We start from the raw sequence: 19,921 nt of genomic DNA, 5'->3' as shown, positions 1-19,921 counted from the left end.
GGGGGGGGGGGGGGGGTTGTTGCTAACCATTCACAACGACCTTGATGACCCGCAGATCAATCTCGCCGCGGGCCATGAGGCGACCCTCGCAGGTATATGAGCCCTCATCTGTCTTCTTTATGCCACGGATTTGAAGGTGATTGTTGCTCAGTACTTTAAAACGAACTGTAAGGAAGCAGAAGATAAATGCATTGTCAGATGTGTTATATATTTGACAAGTTTAAATTGGGCACAAGTCACTCATAAAATAATTGATGATAAACAGCTGCAGCTGCCAAGAGGGTAGTGATATAATAAACCAACATAAATAAAGAATACTGTTGTAACACTCATGTATGATTTAGTCACCAATATCACTGCATTATAATAACAAAATGTTGACTTTACACATTTTCATCAAGCTCCATAAGCCCAGTCTGTCTGGGGCATACAGTTACATAAAGACAAGTGAAAATACAACTCTTTTTTGGATTACAAGTTATTTCCACTCTGACAAATTAATATCTGTGAGCATGCCCAGCACTCCTTCCACCAGAAAAAGAGAAATAATGGCCAAAGCCCACAAGAACTCACTTACTTTGAAATGAAATGTGAACCAAATACATTTAATCATGTAGTCATTCAAAATACTATTACAACCCACACATGAGCTTTTTTTATTGTTTCCAGTGAGTAAACGAACAATACCATAGACATTTTGATATTGCTCAGTGTCAGGGGTGAATAACAGAGAATCAATTGTATTTTCAAATTAAAAACCAAATTAATTTTTCCTTTCAAAGCACAGGATAATCACTGGAGGAAAATGGCATGAAAAGTAGGGCATCAACAATTCAAGTCGTACACTCGTAAATCTGCAAAGCCATTATGGCTTGTCTTGTCTGTCATTGTATTTTGACTGTGTATTCTTGTAGTATGTAGTAGTCTATATACATTAGTTACAATACATTTGTCATATTTCAGTTAGGATGGACTTTTGTTTTCAAATATGTTTTCACAAAAGTTAATCCTCAAATGTTAATGCTACAAAAATGAAATACTACAATGTTACTCAAATCTTGTTTATGTTCTTGCCATATTACATTGTTAATATGGGTAATCATACATCAAACTGTATGACTACCTAGATACTTCCCTGATTTATAAACTCAAGACTGCAATTTTCACTTTTTAAAGCAAAACAAGGAACACAATCTTTCCAACATGATGGAATTTTATGCAAACCACTGCACAAACTAGTCTGTGCTAATGAAATATCAAACAATATTTAAAACTATTCCTATTCATTAGTAAATGAGTTGAGCAGAACACTAACATCTCAGGAATATTAAGAACATTCAGAGTTAAAACAGATGACAGGAGCTAACAACCAAATCCTGCTGTTCAGAGAAATCTTACCATCTTTTTCCATCTGTATTTTTGCTCCTTTATATTTCCAGAGGACTGTGGGTGGAGGCGAACTGACGACATCACAAACAATGTTGGCATTGTCTCCTTCAGTAAACTCTTGTGGTGAGGGTGCACTTGTGAAGGTGATTCTTTCTGGAATATAACATGCAAAACACTTTTTACTCATTTGTATTACAGCATGAGTCCTATCAAAACTCCATCTTCCTCACTTAGTTTGTCCGTTGGGAAGGAATACATTTGTATTCACTATTACAGAAACATTTGTTAAGCATTTGTTTTAAAATACTGTTCCACACGCGCAACAGGATACCTTCAAAATCAAACTAGCAATTTCTTTTTAATTCCCCACAATTTATATTTTAAAAAATGGTTAAACTGGAAGAGGGCTTGGTAATTTAACAATCACCACACTTTTTATGCACAAAAAAAATTCTGAACCATTTTACAAGCCAAGCTCAAATTAATAAATAATATGACCTTAACCAACCAACTTCTTAATAACTGCGGTGAGTAGGACTGTCTTTTCCTCAAACTTGTTATTTCAGCCAGTGCTTTACATTACCCCAAGCTAATTACATCTCTAAACAAGCTCCCCTGACTCACTACTTTTTGTGTTACCTAAACAGAAACATTTTTAAAACTAACAAATTTGCTAAAGTTTAGAATTTGCTGGGAGCACTACGCAGCATGGGATGAAGCACTAATGTCATCTTACAGACTTGATTGAAGTTTCAAAGTTTACAGAAATACATTCAACTTTCCATTTATAAAGCTATAGTAAGTAAGTGTTCATGTAAAACCTTAAACACACATACACAGAAAGAAAACAGTGGCTATAAAAAAATAACACTTCACCTGTGACACTCATTGCCTGCAGGCGGCACAAGTGATGACAATTATTTTCTTTGACTGAAGGTGACTTTGCATTATATCTGCAAACTTCTACTCTTGGCAGTGGTGGAAAAAGTACTCAGAGATTTTACTTATATAAAAGTAGCAATACCACTGTGTAGAAATATTGTTTTTAAAATGTATTAGCGTCACAATATATAACTCATTGCACAGAATGGCCAATTTAGGAGAAATATATCTTATATTATAGGATTATGATTATTGATACATTAATATGTACATTACTTTAATGTTGCAGCTGGTAAAGGTCGGTCTTATTTTTTCCTACATATATTGCCATGTAGCTTGTGAATTTCACCAAGGAAATGAATAATCTTATCTTTATTTCTGATTAAAATTTGTATCAAATGATAAATGTAAATATATCAAATAAATACAGTGAAGTGAAAAGTATAATATCTCTGAATAGTAGTGGGGAAGAAGTATAAAAATGAAAATACTCAAGTTAAGTACAGTATCTAAGTAAATGTAATCATAGTTACTTTCCACCACTGGACGTTTGCATGCGTTTACTGCTCTGACAGTGGCAGTTACTTGTTAATGTGAATGTGTGAGTTTTAACTTAAAATCTAAAAATAGCACATACATGGTACAAACTGTACATACAATATATTTTCCTTCTTAAAACACAAATTTCTTAACATTTACTGAGTCAAGACAAATGCTCATCTTAAGAAACTGCAAACGGAAAAATGAAACTGGAATCTTAATTTATGATTGACATATTGATTTTAACATACACCATCCTCATGGGTGACCACTTCTAATAATAACCAAAACTACAAACTCAAATAACAGGAAAGGTTCTGTTTGGGAAAAGATTTCATCTCTGATGGACATTTGCTGATGCTTGGCATTCATAAAAAATAAAAGTCATTACTCAGAAGAGCAGCACAACAGACAGGATCATTAAGCAGCCCTCTAATGGTCTTCCGACCGTTTATTGAACTGATGAAAAATCCATCCTCACTTGAAAACAAAAAGAGTAATGTGTTGCCCTTGAGCAGTCAATAAAATACTGTGAGTTCAATAAACAGGATTTTTTCCCCCTTCTGTGCTTACACCACTCACACCAGAGTGTATGGGGTATGGAAATACTCACGGAAGATCTTCACTTTGACAGTTGACTCCCCTTGCTGGTCTCCATTGGTAGCAACACACTTGTACGTCCCTGCATTTTCAGTCCCAGCTTTATACAGTGTGAGGATGGAAGATGACTCATCATTACGGGTTACTGTTATGTCTGGTCTGTTCGGTTCTATCCTCTCCCCACTTGGTCCAAACCAGTCTATCTGCCTGGCAACACCTACAACTGAGAGCACAGTAAAGAAAAGCATGTTTGAAAACAGTTATCTAAAATGTACGCATTCAACATCAGCAAAGTTCACCAGGTGGTTTATGCTCCTGTATTGACTGAAGCTTGTGGTTTATGTATTTTAGCTGTTAACACAGGACATTAAAGGGGGTGTCATGCAACAAAGGTCACTGATTGATTACCTTGATAACCAGGACATTTTAGCCACATGGATACACATCCCGGACCCCTAATCACCAGTATGTCACTGAATGTTTTTAAAATATGGCTTGTAAAGCAATGTGGTTAACAGTATAATCCTGCTATAGGGGATGCATGACTAGTTATGTTTAGTAGGCCTACTTATCTTTAAGAACAGTGGTTCTTAACCTGGGGGTCGGGACCCCCTGGGGGGTCGCGAGAATGCTGCTATAGATAAATAACTTAAAAATAACTAGACAGACTATAGATGTGAATGGAATCACTTTGGGTGGACACTAAATATTTTGCAGTGAATATTAATGGGTGGCAATAGAACAGTGGATAAGAAACATGCCTTTGGTGACACATCTACCAATGTGTCCCTGAGCAAGACACTTAACCCTAGTTTCTCCAGAGGCGTGATATATACAGCAATTGTAAGTTGCTTTGGATAAAATCATCAACTAAATGTAAAGAATATCTGGGCAGTTATTACTTTTGCACATTTCTAAATAACTGTACAACTCTTTAAAAACAGACCTTTTTAATATTTTCATATATTTCTGTTTATCATCTTATCTTACTATGATTATTTTTATGCACCAAATCAAATTCCTTGTATTTCAAAACCTAATTGGCGATAAACCCAATTCTGATTGTTTTTTTAAGTTGATTTAATATGATAGAAATAACATAATTTGTTCAATCAGAATATAAAGAGAAAACACAGACATCTGTTGTAATTTTTTTCCATTTAAAATTCTTGTTTCAATTACTTTTGGCCAGATCTTTAGAAAATGTAGATGAAAACTGGAAAGTGATCGGTTGGGGCAGCTTTGAAAGGTAGAAATCGGACTGTTCACCAGTCAAAACAATTTGGTAAACTTACCTTCACACATGAAGAATTTGGACTCTCCAAGGCTAATCTCACCCTGGCTTGGTGTGATCTGAACTTCCAGTGAAACTACAACAGAAAAAAACATATACAATACAAAATCAACACAATAAATGAAACACTGCTCAAAAATACAGAACTGCTTAACACTGTTGTGGCTTTAAAACACACAATCAAAGACAACAACAGTTGAACAGAGACTCATTTCCTGCAGGTAACCTAAATTACAGCAGCTACTATTGTGGCGACACCCGCATCTGTGCACATATGTCAATGTTTTTACAGTGATTAAAAAGGCAGCAGGTACAATCTGTGCAAAGCAATGTATATGTATTATCAGCAAGATAGCGCCGCTCAGGGCAGCCGTGGTATTTTGGTGCTCTCTATTGGTTTTGTTTACGTTTGTTAACTTTGCATTCTGCTGTGATACCCGGAGCCCTTTCACCAGAGAAGAGCTCATAAACATCAGGGGAACAATGGCAGTGGATTTAATTCTGACTTTTCTTGTGTCATCAGCGGAATTATTGGACATTCTGGTCAAGGCTTCACTTTCCGCTGTTCATGCGGTGAGACGCCAGAGGAGGGGTAGGAGGTCCGGTACGCTGGTGCGACTACGCCGAAGAGGACACCGCACGCCGCTACCGGGAATATTTCTCTCCAACGTGCACTCACTGTGCAATAAAATGGACGAACTTCGGCTACTGGTGGGGAAAAACAGAGACTTTTATTCATCTTCTGTTCTGTACTTCACCGTCTCCGCGCTGCAGCTGGCTGGCTTCCAGGTCTACAGAGTGGACCACGACATGGAACTCTCTAGCAAAACAAAAGGTGGAGGTGTCTGTTTACATTAACAGTGGCTGGTGTAACGATGTGACAGTGATTCAGCAACACTGTTGACTCATGACCTGGAATATTTATTGATACATTGTAAGCCATTCTACTCCCCCCGTGAGTTTGCTAACTACTTTCTGCTCTGTGTTTACATCGCACCGCAGGCCAACGTACAGGAGGCACATGGAGGAGGCGCACGTTGGCCGATCAGATACTGTGGGTAAGGCAGACATTCCCGGACTCCGTAGTTATTGTTCTTGGTGACTTTAACAAAGGAAACCTCAGCCATGAACTCCCCAAATACAGACAGTTCATCAAGTGTCCAACCAGAGAGGGGAACACTTTGGATCACTGCTACACCACAGTAAGCAGTGCCTATCACGCCGTCCCTCAGGCTCCACTAGGACACTCTGACCACGCCATGGTTCACTTGATTCCTGCATACAGACAACAACTAAAAATCTGTAAACCTGTGGTGAGGACATCAAAGCAGTGGACCAGTGAAGCTGTAGAGAACCTCCAGGCGTGCTTGGACTGCACTGACTGGGATGTTTTCAGGACTGCTACCAACAGTCTGGATAAGTATACAGAGTTTGTGACGTCCTACATCAGCTTCTGTGAGGACAGCTGCATTCCAACACGGACCAGGGTGAGTTATAACAATGACAAACCCTGGTTCACAGCTAAGCTCAGACAGCTGAGGTTGGAAAAGGAAGAGGCGTTTAGGAGTGGCGACCGGGCCAGGTTTAAGGAGTCAAAAGTACAGGTTTATAGGCGGTGCGAGATGCTAAACAGCTGTACGCAGAGAGACTACAACACCAGTTCTCAAATAATGACTCTGCTTCTGTCTGGAGAGGCTTCAGACAGATCACCAGCTACAAACCTAAATCCCCCCAATCCATGAACAACTCACGCCTTGCCAACGAGTTGAACCAGATTTACTGTCTTCACAGTAAAGACAATGGGAAAGACCTGACACCATCCCCCGTCACACCATTGATCGACCACAGTCCACCATCTCATCCCCCACCTCCTCCCCATCTCTTACCATCCTAGAGAGGGATGTCAACAGACTGTTCAGGAGGCAGAAACCTCGCAAAGCAGCAGGACCTGATTCTGTCTCCACCTCCACCCTGAAGCACTGTGCCAATAAGCTGTCTCTGGTTTTCACAGACATTTTTAACACCTCACTGGAGACATGCCATGTGCCAGCCTGCTTCAAAGTCTCCACCATCATCCTTGTCCCCAAAAAAAGAAGGATCACTGGACTAAACGACTACAGACCCGTCACCCTGACATCTGTGGTTATGAAGTTCTTTGAGCGCCTTGTGTTGTCCCACCTGAAATCCATCACAGACCCACTCCTGGACCCCATACAGTTCGCCTACAGAGCCAACAGGTCTGTAGACGACGCAGTAAACATGGCCCTTCACTACATCCTCCAGCACCTGGACCCCCTGGGAACCTACGCCAGGATCCTGTTTGTGGACTTCAGCTCTGCTTTCAACACCATCATCCCGGCCCTGCTTCAGGACAAGCTCTCTCATCTGAACGTGCCTGACTCCACCTGCAGGTTGATCACTGACTTCCTGATGGACAGGAAGCAGCACGTTAAGCTGAGAAAACATCTCTCTGAATCCAGGACCCTCGGTACCGGTTCCCCTCAAGGCTGCGTTCTTTCCCCTCTGCTCTTCTCCCTGTACACCAACAGCTGCACCTCCAGTCACCAGTCTGTGAAGCTCCTGAAGTTTGCGGATGACACCACCCTCATTGGGCTCATCTCTGGTGGGGATGAGTCCGCCTACAGGTGGGAGATCGACCATCTGGTGACCTGGTGCAGCCAGAACAGTCTGGAGCTCAACGCTCTGAAGACAGTGGAGATGGTCGTAGACTTCAGAAAGAGCCCAGCCACACCCTACCCCATCATCCTGTGTGACTCCCCAGTCACCACTGTGGACTCCTTCCGCTTCCTGGGCACCATCATCTCCCAGGATCTCAAGTGGGAACTGAACATCACCTCCATCATCAAAAAGGCCCAGCAGAGGATGTACTTCCTGCGGCAGCTGAAGAAGTTCAGCCTGCCAAAGACAGTGATGGTGCACCTCTACACCGCCATCATTGAGTCCATCCTGACCTCCTCCATCACCATCTGGTACGCTGCTGCCACCGCCAGGGAAAAGGGCAGGCTGCAGCGTATCATTCGCTCTGCAGAGAAGGTGATTGGCTGCAATCTTCCTTCTCTTCAGGACCTGTACGCCTCCAGGACTCTGAGGCGTGCAGGAAAGATTGCAGCTGACCCCTCCCACCCTGGACACAAACTGTTTCAGACTCTCCCCTCTGGCAGGAGGCTGCGGTCCATCAGGACCAAAACCTCTCGCCACAGTTTCTTTCTGATGGCAGTGGGCTTCCTCAACAAGGCCGGGTCCCCACTGTCAGTGACTCTCATGCCCCCCTCCCCAAACTCACACACACACATAAACTCTCCTGACCCCACACTTTACAACAACGCTCAACTGTGCTTTATGCTCATGTTGCCTACTTTTGCACATACTGGTCCGCATTGTATTATAGTATTATTGTATCTTTTTATATTTTTTGTATACTTGTAAAAAATGTTTTTGATCTCCTTACTTTTTATATATATTTATATCACTCTTTATGTGTACTGTAAGCACCAATTCATACCAAGGCAAATTCCTCATATGTGAAAATGTACCTGGCAATAAACCCCATTCTGATTCTGATATGCACATCAAGAAACTGACCATGCCCACAAAGTTCAACGTTAATGTTTTTTCATAAAGTGATCAGTTGAGCTTCAGCTCATTAACTTTGTCTTTACCCGCTGCCATTTTCTTTGAGTGCCCAATCAGCACCATGAAACTCTCAACAGAGATGAGAAGGAAACATTTTACCCCGGGCATTCGGGCAATCCTTATTGTTCAGACCTGGCCCAGTTTGGGCTCCAGCAACCCTATTACCAAAAACATGGACATTTCCTGTGCCTCATTTGCCTGCAGTCTTCCTGTCCTTTCAAGAAAAGTAATATCAAGCCAGTAGTTGGTGAGAACCAATGCTGTACTGCTGGTGTACCTTGAGAGAAATTATATTTAATTTGCTTTAAAAAATATTTGAAATCATGCTGTCTAGCAAGATAAATGCAGTGTGTCGCTCAATTAAATCCTGCACTTAATCAAATACGGGATGAAAAAGACAGATTTCTGTTATTTGACATGGACAGAAGTATGGCCTGAAACAATTCTGTGCTTAATTAGAACAAAGCTTCACTTGTTTCCTGCAGAATCTCCCAAGGGAGCAGTCAAGGGTTCCTGTGGTTGACTAAGAAGTGTGACTAATCAGGCCCAAAATCAAGCTCTATATTATGCATGAGTAAGATTGTGTGTGTCATCAGTGTGCGCGCACACACACACAAACACACGCACACACACGAGGTCAGGGCATCAGCGGGCACATAGTGTTCAAGTGAAAAAGGCAAAAAAGGACTGAAGTGAATATACATAACACATGAATTGAAGGGGAAATGATCATTTAATGGTCACATCAATTCCCTAAAAGTGATATTCCGTCAAATGTGAAAATGTAAAGATAATGTAACCACTGACTCATAAAACAGTCAAAGGTTGAAGAGCAAGAGCAAATCTATTTATAATATTCTCTCCATTCATATTTGTTTACTTTAAAGACGATTGATTCATTCTAGAAAATTAGAGCTATAGCTCTAGTTCATTTGTTTGTATTTATCTGATAAACTGTAAATGAACCTAAAAAATATCTGAGGTCCATAGTCAATAAAGCATCGTACAACCTCTGTATTTCTTTGAAAACACTTTTGGTGCTAATTCACCATCATTCATACATATATTTATATTAGCTTCATCAGAAGAAAGTAGGACGTAGTAGTAGAACGATTGATCATTTTCAAATTGAAATTGCTAATATTGAAGATGGCGAAATGTAGGTTAATTATTTAGCGCATCTGACCCATTTTAAACAGTCATGCAGTTACAAGTTCATTCTGTTGTCATCCTTGTGTGACAGATCTGCTCGCCAATCATAAGTTCCATGCGTCTCCTGTTACGGTCCTATACACCTATCAGAGCGGGCACAGGGCATGTACATTTTACAACAACAAACGAAACTAGAGAAAAATGTGGCATAATGACGCCAGGCAAACAGATACAGACAGGGGCTGTGCCGCGGTTTTGTCTGGCATCAACTCACACTGAAGTATTTCAGCAGCGGATTTATCTCTGTGAGCCCGTTGCATTACATATCCACATGGAGCATTTTAGAAAAAGCGTTTTGCCTGTCTGATTTTGCTTATTTGTTCAGTTGTCCTTGATTTTTGTGCTTCTACCATGGTTAAGTAGGCTACGTAGATAAATTGTTTCTTTTTTTGTTTGTTTTAACTGTTTATTGTTGATGTATGATCGGGAGTCTGCAAAGGGTGTTTTATTTTGAAAATAGACCGGATTCTCTATGCCGTTCTGTGTATGACTTGCTGCCCGGTTCATCTGCTCTGTGCTGCTTGACGCGGCTTCAGTCAAAAATAGACTGGCAGTGAATATTGAACCTTAGCAAAATCGCACATCAAATCGTAATTGCAATATCTGGCAGAAAAATGTCAATCAGATTTTTCCCCCAAATCGTTCTACCCTAGAAGAAAGGTATTCAATATATGGCTTAAAGAGTTCTTACCCTGAAAAACGACTTCAGTACCCAAATTTGAATCCACCAAATAATGTTTTGTACATCTTCCAGAGACTGATATTAAGTAGTTGTGTAGAGTATGACCCATCAGAGCAGCAGTGTACGGTAGAAACTGAATGTAGGCTGTGAAAATCACTGTAGTTTGCACCTTCGCTGCTGTCAGATTATCCCCATTTCAGTCAACTTACAGTAACTCAAAGCACAATGCACTATAATTGATTGCATGCATGACAGTTACTCAGTTGTTTGAAGGTTTTATTCTTAAATAAGCCAAACTGTTTCATTTCAGCAGAATTTGATGTTCAAAGTGATGGAACATGAAAACCAGACATCAAAACCCCACTCATTTTATTTTCATATGAACTACTAACTAAAACAATGTTATGCTAATTTTATGGAGAAGAATTTTGTTTTAATCGGAGATAGGAAATAAGTATGGTTGTTATTCATTTAGTCAAACAAACAGGTAACTCATTTGCAGAGGAGGCATGATGATGATTATTCAAGTCAAGTAAAGTTTATTTGTAAAGCCTATTGTCACATTCAATGTCTGAAAAGTGCATCCACAGTGGTTTCCAACAGAGCCAAAGCTGTATAAGCAGACAAGAAAAATCCTCAAAAACATGAAAAAAATGGAACAGAAAGAGGTAGCAGAAATAAAATGCAACAATTAGGCTAGTCCGCAATTCAACAGAAGTAATAAAACAGTTTCAACACTAGTGTGATAAAAAAGGTAAAATAAAGTTAAATGTATTACTCCAGTAAACTAAATGGTCCAATGAAGGCCAAATGAAATAAGTCCCATTAGATAAGTCCATGAACAGATCGAGTATCAGTTATTCATGTTTATCCAGTACACAGGGGCCAAGTAGGTGGAGTGGCAATTAGGGAGAAGTGTGAGAAGTGGGGCAGGTGATGAGTCAGCGTGTAGTAGTGCTAAGCATAGTGATTGAAATAGCTGGCTTCTCTGTGCATTTGACGTGGTCCTGGAGTGTAAAAGCCTAAGCTCATTTTATTCAACACTTATTCCGTTTGACATTTTTTGCAGCGAGGATCCACAGACGGATCAGTTGACAATGAAACATGACTGGCTAGATCAGGATTTACTGTAGCTTCTGTAATTTAAATAAAAACTGCAGAGGTCACAGATTGTGTTTTAAGTAGCAAATTAAATGCAAAAGTAAACGTTTTTGATGATATGTATATATATATATATTATACACTTGTGAGTTTATTAGGTACACCCAGCTGAAACTCATTTAGTCTATTAAAGCAGACCTGCAATAAATCCTTCCTGCCAACCCAGCTATATCAATGAAGGCAGACTAAATATTACAAACACCCATCAGTATGACACAATATAATTCAACAGCACCACAAATTGCAGCCTCCAAAATGATCATAAAATTTAATCAACACCTCTGTAAAAACAGTTTAAATTGAACATTATAACCTTCATGCACACATTACAGCACATTCCATTCATAAATGGCTAAATAATGGAGGAATGTGTGTTCATAACTGATAACATGAGAAATAACACACGGTTAAGTATTGACTTTAAGTGTTCAAAACTTTCATCTAACTAGATGAGTTGTGTGCACTGAATTAATGTCATGAAGTCGGAAAGCAGTGAGCCAGATTGGTGAAACCTGTCAGTATACTTCATAACACTGCTTTTCCTACATTAAAACCAACGATGTAAAACTGTTCTTACACCCTCCAAGCAAGCTGACATTCAGAAGGATGAAGGTCCCACAGGGAATTTCCATCACATGATCCTCCTTCCTCTTCACTGTCTCTCACTAATGTTTTTCTCCTTATTCTGTAAAATATTAGAATACAAAAACTACACACCTGCACAATCTGGGAGTTTTCCAAAATAAACTATTGTGTAGCCCCAGCACTAATTGGTTCTCTCCACCGTAGCTCCTCTTTGCAGATAGTTATAAACAAGACAGGGTAATTACTCTCCAACCAACAACTCATTTTTCATATATTAAGGAGGTTAACAAGCTACTGTAGCTCAAGTCCAGTTAAAAGGCAGAAACTCTTTCAAAGAAGGGTGTGGACAAACTACAAGAAGTCACCGTGTGTCCTAGAAATTTAATCTGCAAGTGAATCCCTAGTGAGCAATCCATTTTAAACCCAAGTAGGGCTGTGACTGCATGGGGATCTCTACTTCATAGAAGTTAAAAGGAACATCAATGCAGATAACAGAAGAGTAAATTAAGTATAGAATCATCTATACAGTACTCTTAGTCCTGATTCATCAGACAGTGTTTTTTCAAAAGAGAAATGCACATTTGCCTGTAGCAAAAATGTAAAACATAAGATGATGATATTTTAGTCATGCTTCTAGCATGTTTCTAGGGATGGCAATGTGGGTCTGTTAGTCGGTTGGTCCACAGCTTTGGTCCAGCCTGAAATATCTTAACAACTATTAGGTAGAGTGTTACGTAATTTTGTACAGACAAGCATTGTCTACAGAGGATTAATCCTACTGACTACCTCCTCTACTCCTACTCAAGCAAAACCACATTTGCTCAAGTATACAAACCGCTCAAGTATAGTGTCATCAAGCTGGCGTTATTTCTGTAGCATGGCTGTAGACTCTTGTTTGAAATCTGAGGAGTAATTAATTTCCAATATAACAATCAATATCAAGGGTGTGTCAGTATCTCTGTGGAGCCAGAGGTGTATCACATAGTGTGTTTTTGATACTATGTTGCCAAAATCAAAACATTTCAATGCCTACACATAACGGTTTTTAAAAAGAGGAACGAAGCTCAACACAAAGTATGAATGAATTCCAAAACATCTTTGCACAAGGAGCAACATAAATGTTTTACATTTTTAAAACAAAACACTGATGCATAAAACCTGAAGATTTAAATGTAAAAGTATATTCCCAGATTCTTTTTGTTGTATCCCAGCCATTACACTCTGCTAGCACAAACTCTTAAACTTACTGTACGCCTCGAGTTGGAATAATGTTCCATGAAAGATTCAAAGTATGACTGTTTTTTAAAACTGGAACAAGGTCTTAAAAATGAGTAGAAAGGAAGATGAGCCAGACAGCATCAGAAGGTGATATGTACCACTAATTGGCAAAGCAAACCTCAGGCTTATTGCAGGAGCAACATGCCAAAACCTGCCTGTACTAAGTTTCCTAGTTGTTAAGCCGCCTTAACATTAGATGAGTTGAGAGACCGACAGAGAAATAAACAATTGGTGCAGATAAGAGTGACCTAGTTCTGAGAAATCATGAAATCCCCCTACAGTTAAAGTTGACATTCCCTATTAAAATGCCTCTTCAGATTTCAGCTCTTCATCCAAAAATGCTGCTTTTACAAAAACTGAACTAAGATTGAAAGCAAAAATTATCCGCTCTCCATCAAAATCAGCCTCTGTTGACCACCTATATAATACAATCAAAGAAACCTGGAAAGTAAAGTTAGAATGCAAAAGCCTCCTTAAAGACTTTTAGAGACATGGACAAAAGACCATGAATTTTCCATCAACAAACTAATGTCAGTAGACTGAAAGAGACAAGGTATGGCTCTACCTCTGAGTGGCTTTAGATTCCATTTCGCATCAATAATTAAATTTTTAAGACTGAAGAGGAAAGACATACAGACAAAAACCAAGGAGGATAATTAGATTTAATAGTCTCAGCCTTCAATACATTGCCAGTTATGGATGCAGAAAAATATGGTTGGAACCCCAAGATCAGAGCTGCCAACAAATGGATGAAGAATGCCGGTCTGTCCCAAAATCTGAGCAGCTAATTAAGTTTTATTTACACTCACACCATGTGTTCAACCTAACAGATGAAATATGAGCAGAGAATGATGGTCTGCCTAGATTGTTTACCACAATACCAACAGAAATACCAAGAAAACACCAGCAATAAATCTTGTTGGTCTACTTTCCTGCACATAAATAGGAAAGCACACGGCAAATTTGAATGCAACACAGGAACTGTTGCTCTGACATTAGCAGTTCCTTTGTGAACTAGCATTTACTGTAGCTGTGAGCAAAGTCATATTTGGATGTAGGCTGAACATGACTATAGGAGACAGCTTGCAGTGTCAATAATTCATGTCTCTGTAGGTCATTAAGGAAAGCTTAGTGTTTGTAGTCTTAGAGTAATCTTGTTAAATGTCTTGCAACACGAAGTGAAAATACTCTATTAGTGCTGGCATCCCATCAGAATTTATTTCTCTGCTGCTTCTTAATGCAAGTCACAGTATTATGCAGTAAAATGCAAAATATTTCGGGCAATGTATTTGAATTAACCTGTAGTTTCTGAGCAGAAATTACTGCATCTTTCCCATCTTTTTGTTTTTCTGTTTAAGGGTCATATTCATGATTACTTCAGTACAGCCACGAGGCATTGTACAACTTAATACCACTGCATACACATGTGCTCACACGTGCATGGGTATGTTTTGTAGTGATGATGGTGGAAGGGGTTATTTCATGAATGGAAATTATGTACATTCATGTGCCTTGGCTACAGTAATCAGTGGTTGCCGGTGGATATCCTTTCTAGATTGGGTTTTATCTTAAATTTAAGTTCCCCATGGGAGTACACTGACTTTTCCACAGTTCTGTTGGAAGTAACTGATAAGATTTAAAGAGCAAGGACACCATTTAGATGAGAATTTATGCAGACCGTGGCCTCTTTCCTCTTTCCAGTTATCGTAAAACAGCACCTCGGGTGCTATAGCCTGCGCTATTGGATGTTGTAGTAAGCCTCGACCCCAAGCTGTGACTCGCTTCACTTGCCTTGTGGGATTATGCTCATTATCTATTCTGCCAGCGTAAAACTCACACAACCACTTAAACTTTAAGCCTGCCAAATTGACAGTCACAGTTATAACCCTTGGCTTGACTATCAGTATCTAAAATAAACAAAATAATCTGATCTGTCCTTCAAATGAAAGGTACGCTAGCCACTAGGGCTGGGAATCACAGAGCAACTTGTGATACATTGCTAAATATATATTAGTTTTTGCGATATATTCTTTACATAGCAGGAATCACACCTATACTGTATTTACTTACTGCATTTAGACCTTTCAGTTCAACATAGTTTTACAGACTGCTGAGATGAAAAAGTGTGTTGCCAAAATGAATGAAGACCAAGCACACACACGCGCACACACACACACACACACACACACTCACAGCAACATGAACTTATGTGCTACTATTTCAATGTCAAACAGGCTTTAACTCGGAGCATCTCGACTGCCTGAAAGCAAATCATTTTAGAGTTTGAATGTCTGCAGGAATGAAGTGCCTCTGCATCAGTAATGGTGCCAGTGTGTTTGTAATATATTGCAAGAGACTGACTCACAATATATCACAATGTTATTTGTCCCACATGCTCTATCTAGCTTAGAAAAGCTGCCAGTAACTCACCCAGTAAGATCAATTTATTGTGTTGATTCATTATTACAAACACAAAACTCTGAAATACAGCATATTACAACAATTCATACATTACTGTTGAAAGTTTAGAATAACCTATTAAATTGATGTTTTTCTTCTTTCCCTCAATAAAGGGATATTTCTGGCCCCAAAAGAGAAATAATTACATAATTTAAACTTGTATTTAGTGACCCTGATCACTACTGAACCACAATGGTGCTTGCAATTGGTCTCTAAATGTTTTGGCAACCTGTTTTTCTCTACTCTACGTCTGCACAGTCTATTCGTTAGATTGATTAGGCTTAAACTCTGATTTGCCAGTCGACAGTATGTTCAGCTGGTAGTTTAGGGCCTTAACCAACCTTCTATTTCTATATTGAAGTTTTAAGTGAACACACCTGTTAATTCCAGCTTGTTATGCATTATTGTGCAATTGACAGTGACACAGGAACCTGTTCTTAATTAAAATAAGATTTTGATGCTAAGCTTACAATTTCTTTTATCAATGACTGGTGATTTCTCATATTTTTATTTAAAGAGGTCATATAATGCTCATTTTCAGGTTAAAAATTTTATTTAGTGGTTGTACCAGAACATGTTGACATGGTTTCATTTTCAAAAAACATATTTTCACTATATAGTCATAGTGCACATTGCTGCTCTTTTCATCCTGTGTGTTGAATGCTTCATTTTTGCTACAGAGTGAGGCATCTTACTTCTCTTACTTATCTTACTTGCATCTTTGTTGGAAGTTTCACATGTGCAGTTCCTATGTAAGGACTACTAGCCAATCAGAAGCAGAGTAGGGCGGGTAGATAGAAGCCAGTAAACACGGCTTCGGTTCAGCTATATATGTTCCCCTTACCAGCTTAGCAACATGGACTGGAGCAAGAGTTTCAGAGTGATTATTAATCTGTAACAAATGTATCTTTCATCCAAAAAGTTATAACTGAGCTCTTTCTCTACATCACAGTAACAACTTTATGTCCATTGACTGCCTGGAGGGTAGCTAGTGTTTGGAAGGGAGAGGGGAGGCAGCAGGCGGACCTCTTGTCACTGTGTGTTTCAGCTCAGAGTGTTTTTCCACCGGTGTTTGAGGGCGTGCCTGACTAGTCGCTAGGCGAGCATTATGACATTATGACATTATGTCACAGCAAAGCGGAAGAAAAGGCTGAACTACAAATGAGCTGTTTTCAGGCAGTTCAGAGCAGTGTTTTCTGTGGGAGATGGGAACTCCCTTTGGGGTGGACTTTGGACTTTTTCACTCTGCAAAAAAGGTATATAACTCAATAAAGGAGACGGCCAAAAAAGCCAAAAGGCATTATTTGACTTTAACTGTTGCTTGGTTGTATCTTTGTCTCTTTCTGCCTTTAATTTGTCAGTCTTGTTGAACCATTGTACAGCGTATTGTTCTCCATGTACAAAACATTACTTATTTTGCAAACCCTTCATTCAAATGTCATCTATTGTAAAGAGGACTTTCTACAACATTGAAGCATGAATATATAGAGTAGTCCTCTCAGCTTCTGACTGTATCGAATCAAGCTTTTGTGACAGGCGATCCCATTTGAACAGCATTCATACACACTGTACATAAAAATCATTTTGGTCATTGGCGTAAAACAATTTTGTCTATTAAGAGTTACAATTGGCGGGTTATTATGAAATTAAAATAAAATGTACATTACAATGTATGTTATGTAACTTGTTCTTAAAAAAGAGACACAGGCACGTAATTTAGGTGTGTTTTGGTACACACAACCCTCACACATTTTGATCCTCGGTAAAAAAAGACTTCCATACACATCACTGCAAATTTAACAGAATTTCATTAAGAACAAACGCAGCATTGAGATCCCAGTCCTAAAAAAGAGATAATGCATATCCAAAGTGGTTGTATTCAGGACTCACTACTTTTAAAGGAACAAGTGAGTATTTGCTTGCTGCTCATGCCTCTCAACCACAGTTATACTCACTTCTACCAGTTGCTATGGAAACGTTTTTCTCAGCTCCCCTCTCCCCATATTTTGACGTCTCTCTCTCTCTCTCTCTCTCTCTCTCTCTCTCTCTCTCTCTGATTGGTTGCAGCAGTAAAGAAGAAGAGTGACTATTTACGCTGAAGAGGTCGTCAAAAAACACAGCACACAACTTTAACTGATCACCATGATTGCCTTCAGTGGCTGGGCCATTGGTGGTTTCGATGCTCCAACGTATGCACCTGTTATCCATATACTGTTTTATACATAAAAACTATGAATTCAACACAATTGTGTACAATATTATTCAGTGAGGCCATGACATGTTTAAAGAGCACATTTTAACAATTCATTCGACGCTCAGCTGGTGCTTCCCTTTTTATCGCCCCAAGCTGAGGCATCAATATCTGCCAGGCTTTAGACACTTGGGGCATTTCATTTGTGCATTGCTTTTTAAACATGATAAGAGCCCACAACAGATGGCCGGGAGCTCACAGTAAATCTCTGTGCATTAGGTTTAAAAGAAATGGTTATGTGCCAATCCCAAAAAGAACCACTAGTACAGAGAAACTTCCTGGTTCTTAATTATTTCTATTTAATTTATTTTTGAGTCCAAATTACCCCTGTAAAACCTAAATCTTAATCCCACATCTTCTTTCTGTAGCATTTACAGCACTTAAGGAGTCTACAATGTAATGTATATGTACATAAATAATTTTTATAAGATATGAATGATTAATCATATATGAAAATTGACATAGTCTGCAATCACAGTCAGCAGATAACAGGATTTATTTGGTGGTGGCAGAATGTTAGATGTTAAAAACGAAGGAGTAAAATATCACTTGAAATACTGACGTAATGGTCATATTTATGGGTTACATAATAGGGCAGCGCACATTAGAATAAGAGGCAGAGGCAGCAGAAGCTGAGCTGCCACAGTGGAGATGATTCAGACTCCTATCTGTTGTTGAAAGAGTGGCCGTTTGAAAGTGTTTGGCTATGATCTTGAAGTATCATAAAACATGTCTAATTTTATGCACTTTGCACTATTACTTATCGTTCTGTCATAAGTCAGAGGTTTAGCCCAATGTAGCTTGATGTGCATCACTATAAAAAGGACTTCAATTAAACAAAAATTCTGGAACAAAATGTTCCTAATTTAAATACATCAAAAACAAAACACCAAAAATAAAAACTGAAATCTTTAACCTTCTTCATGTTGACCTCTGCAACATTTATAGGGCTAGGCCTTAATAAGGCTAAAAATAGATGTTAATTTGAATTAGCCACCACAAAACCTGATTTGATACATTTAATCCCAAACGTGGTGCAACACGTGCCACTTCAAGTGCGCTGGCTTCGTTCTGAGCAGACTTTAATAATACTGTCAACAAAGACCGGTGTGAACTGACAAACAATGGCAAGCGGGCTAGAGCTGAAACAAAATGTGATTAATCGATTAGTCCATTGACAGAAAATTAAAGCTAGGGCAGGCAATTTGTTTCAGAAGAATCTTTTGGAAGGAGGCCTGAAGGGAGAGGGTGGTATTTTTTCATTTTGATACTTTTAAACTCAAGCTGTCTCTTGCTAGTTTCTCCAGTGTTGCCTACCCCACCTTTAAAAAAATGTATTGCTCCATGTCTAACAAGATAGCAAAATGAATATCTTTGGGTTTTTGAGTGCTGATTGGAAAAATCAATCATTCTGATTATGTTAATTTTGCCATTCGTGACTATTTTCTGTCAATTTACAGACAAAGCAACTGATTGATTAAACAATAAAATTATGGTCGGATGAACCCTCAGCCCTACTGTGGATAGACATTTCTTAAAAGCAGAGCATACTGAACAGGTCCCACCACAATACAATTCTCCAAAAGATGTATAGATACTTTATTTATTAATAATTAAAAAACTAGACACACATTTTAGAGCATTGACATGTTAAGAGAACACACTGCAGTTTGTTATTTTCTGTTGAATAGTGATCACCTGATCTTGTGAGAATCTTCATATCCTGAGAATTTAATCATGGTGTTATGTTCAATATGCATCATTTGTGTCCGTTGCAAAACAAAACTGGATTCACAAGCTAAATTCAGATAAGGGAAGATATTTTTGTAGTCTATGCAGTTGCACATGAATGCACTTTTGTACAATACTTGGCACTTTCAGCTGCATTTCAACAGACTACTAAAAGGAAAAAATACAACACAACACACATACA

General features: G+C 38.9%; 1 protein-coding gene across 9 annotated transcripts in view; it reads right to left on the bottom strand.

Moving 5' to 3' along the window:
- ncam1b (neural cell adhesion molecule 1b) overlaps positions 1-19,921 on the bottom strand; it is a 72,766-nt gene that overhangs the window by 39,184 nt on the left and 13,661 nt on the right. For all 9 annotated transcript variants that reach the window (XM_046074593.1, XM_046074594.1, XM_046074595.1 and 6 more), the window contains exons 2-5: positions 4,707-4,781; positions 3,425-3,634; positions 1,399-1,542; positions 28-165 (exon numbers count right to left, since the gene is read on the bottom strand). In XM_046074593.1, coding sequence (XP_045930549.1) covers positions 28-165; positions 1,399-1,542; positions 3,425-3,634; positions 4,707-4,781 — 567 coding nt within the window. The remainder of the gene's footprint in view (positions 1-27; positions 166-1,398; positions 1,543-3,424; positions 3,635-4,706; positions 4,782-19,921) is intronic.

The sequence above is a fragment of the Micropterus dolomieu genome, linkage group LG17 (assembly GCF_021292245.1).
Source record: "Micropterus dolomieu isolate WLL.071019.BEF.003 ecotype Adirondacks linkage group LG17, ASM2129224v1, whole genome shotgun sequence".
NCBI classification, from domain to species: Eukaryota; Metazoa; Chordata; class Actinopteri; order Centrarchiformes; family Centrarchidae; genus Micropterus; species Micropterus dolomieu.
The sequence above is the reverse complement of the archived record's forward strand: the minus strand, read 5'-3'. Positions and strand labels throughout refer to the sequence as shown.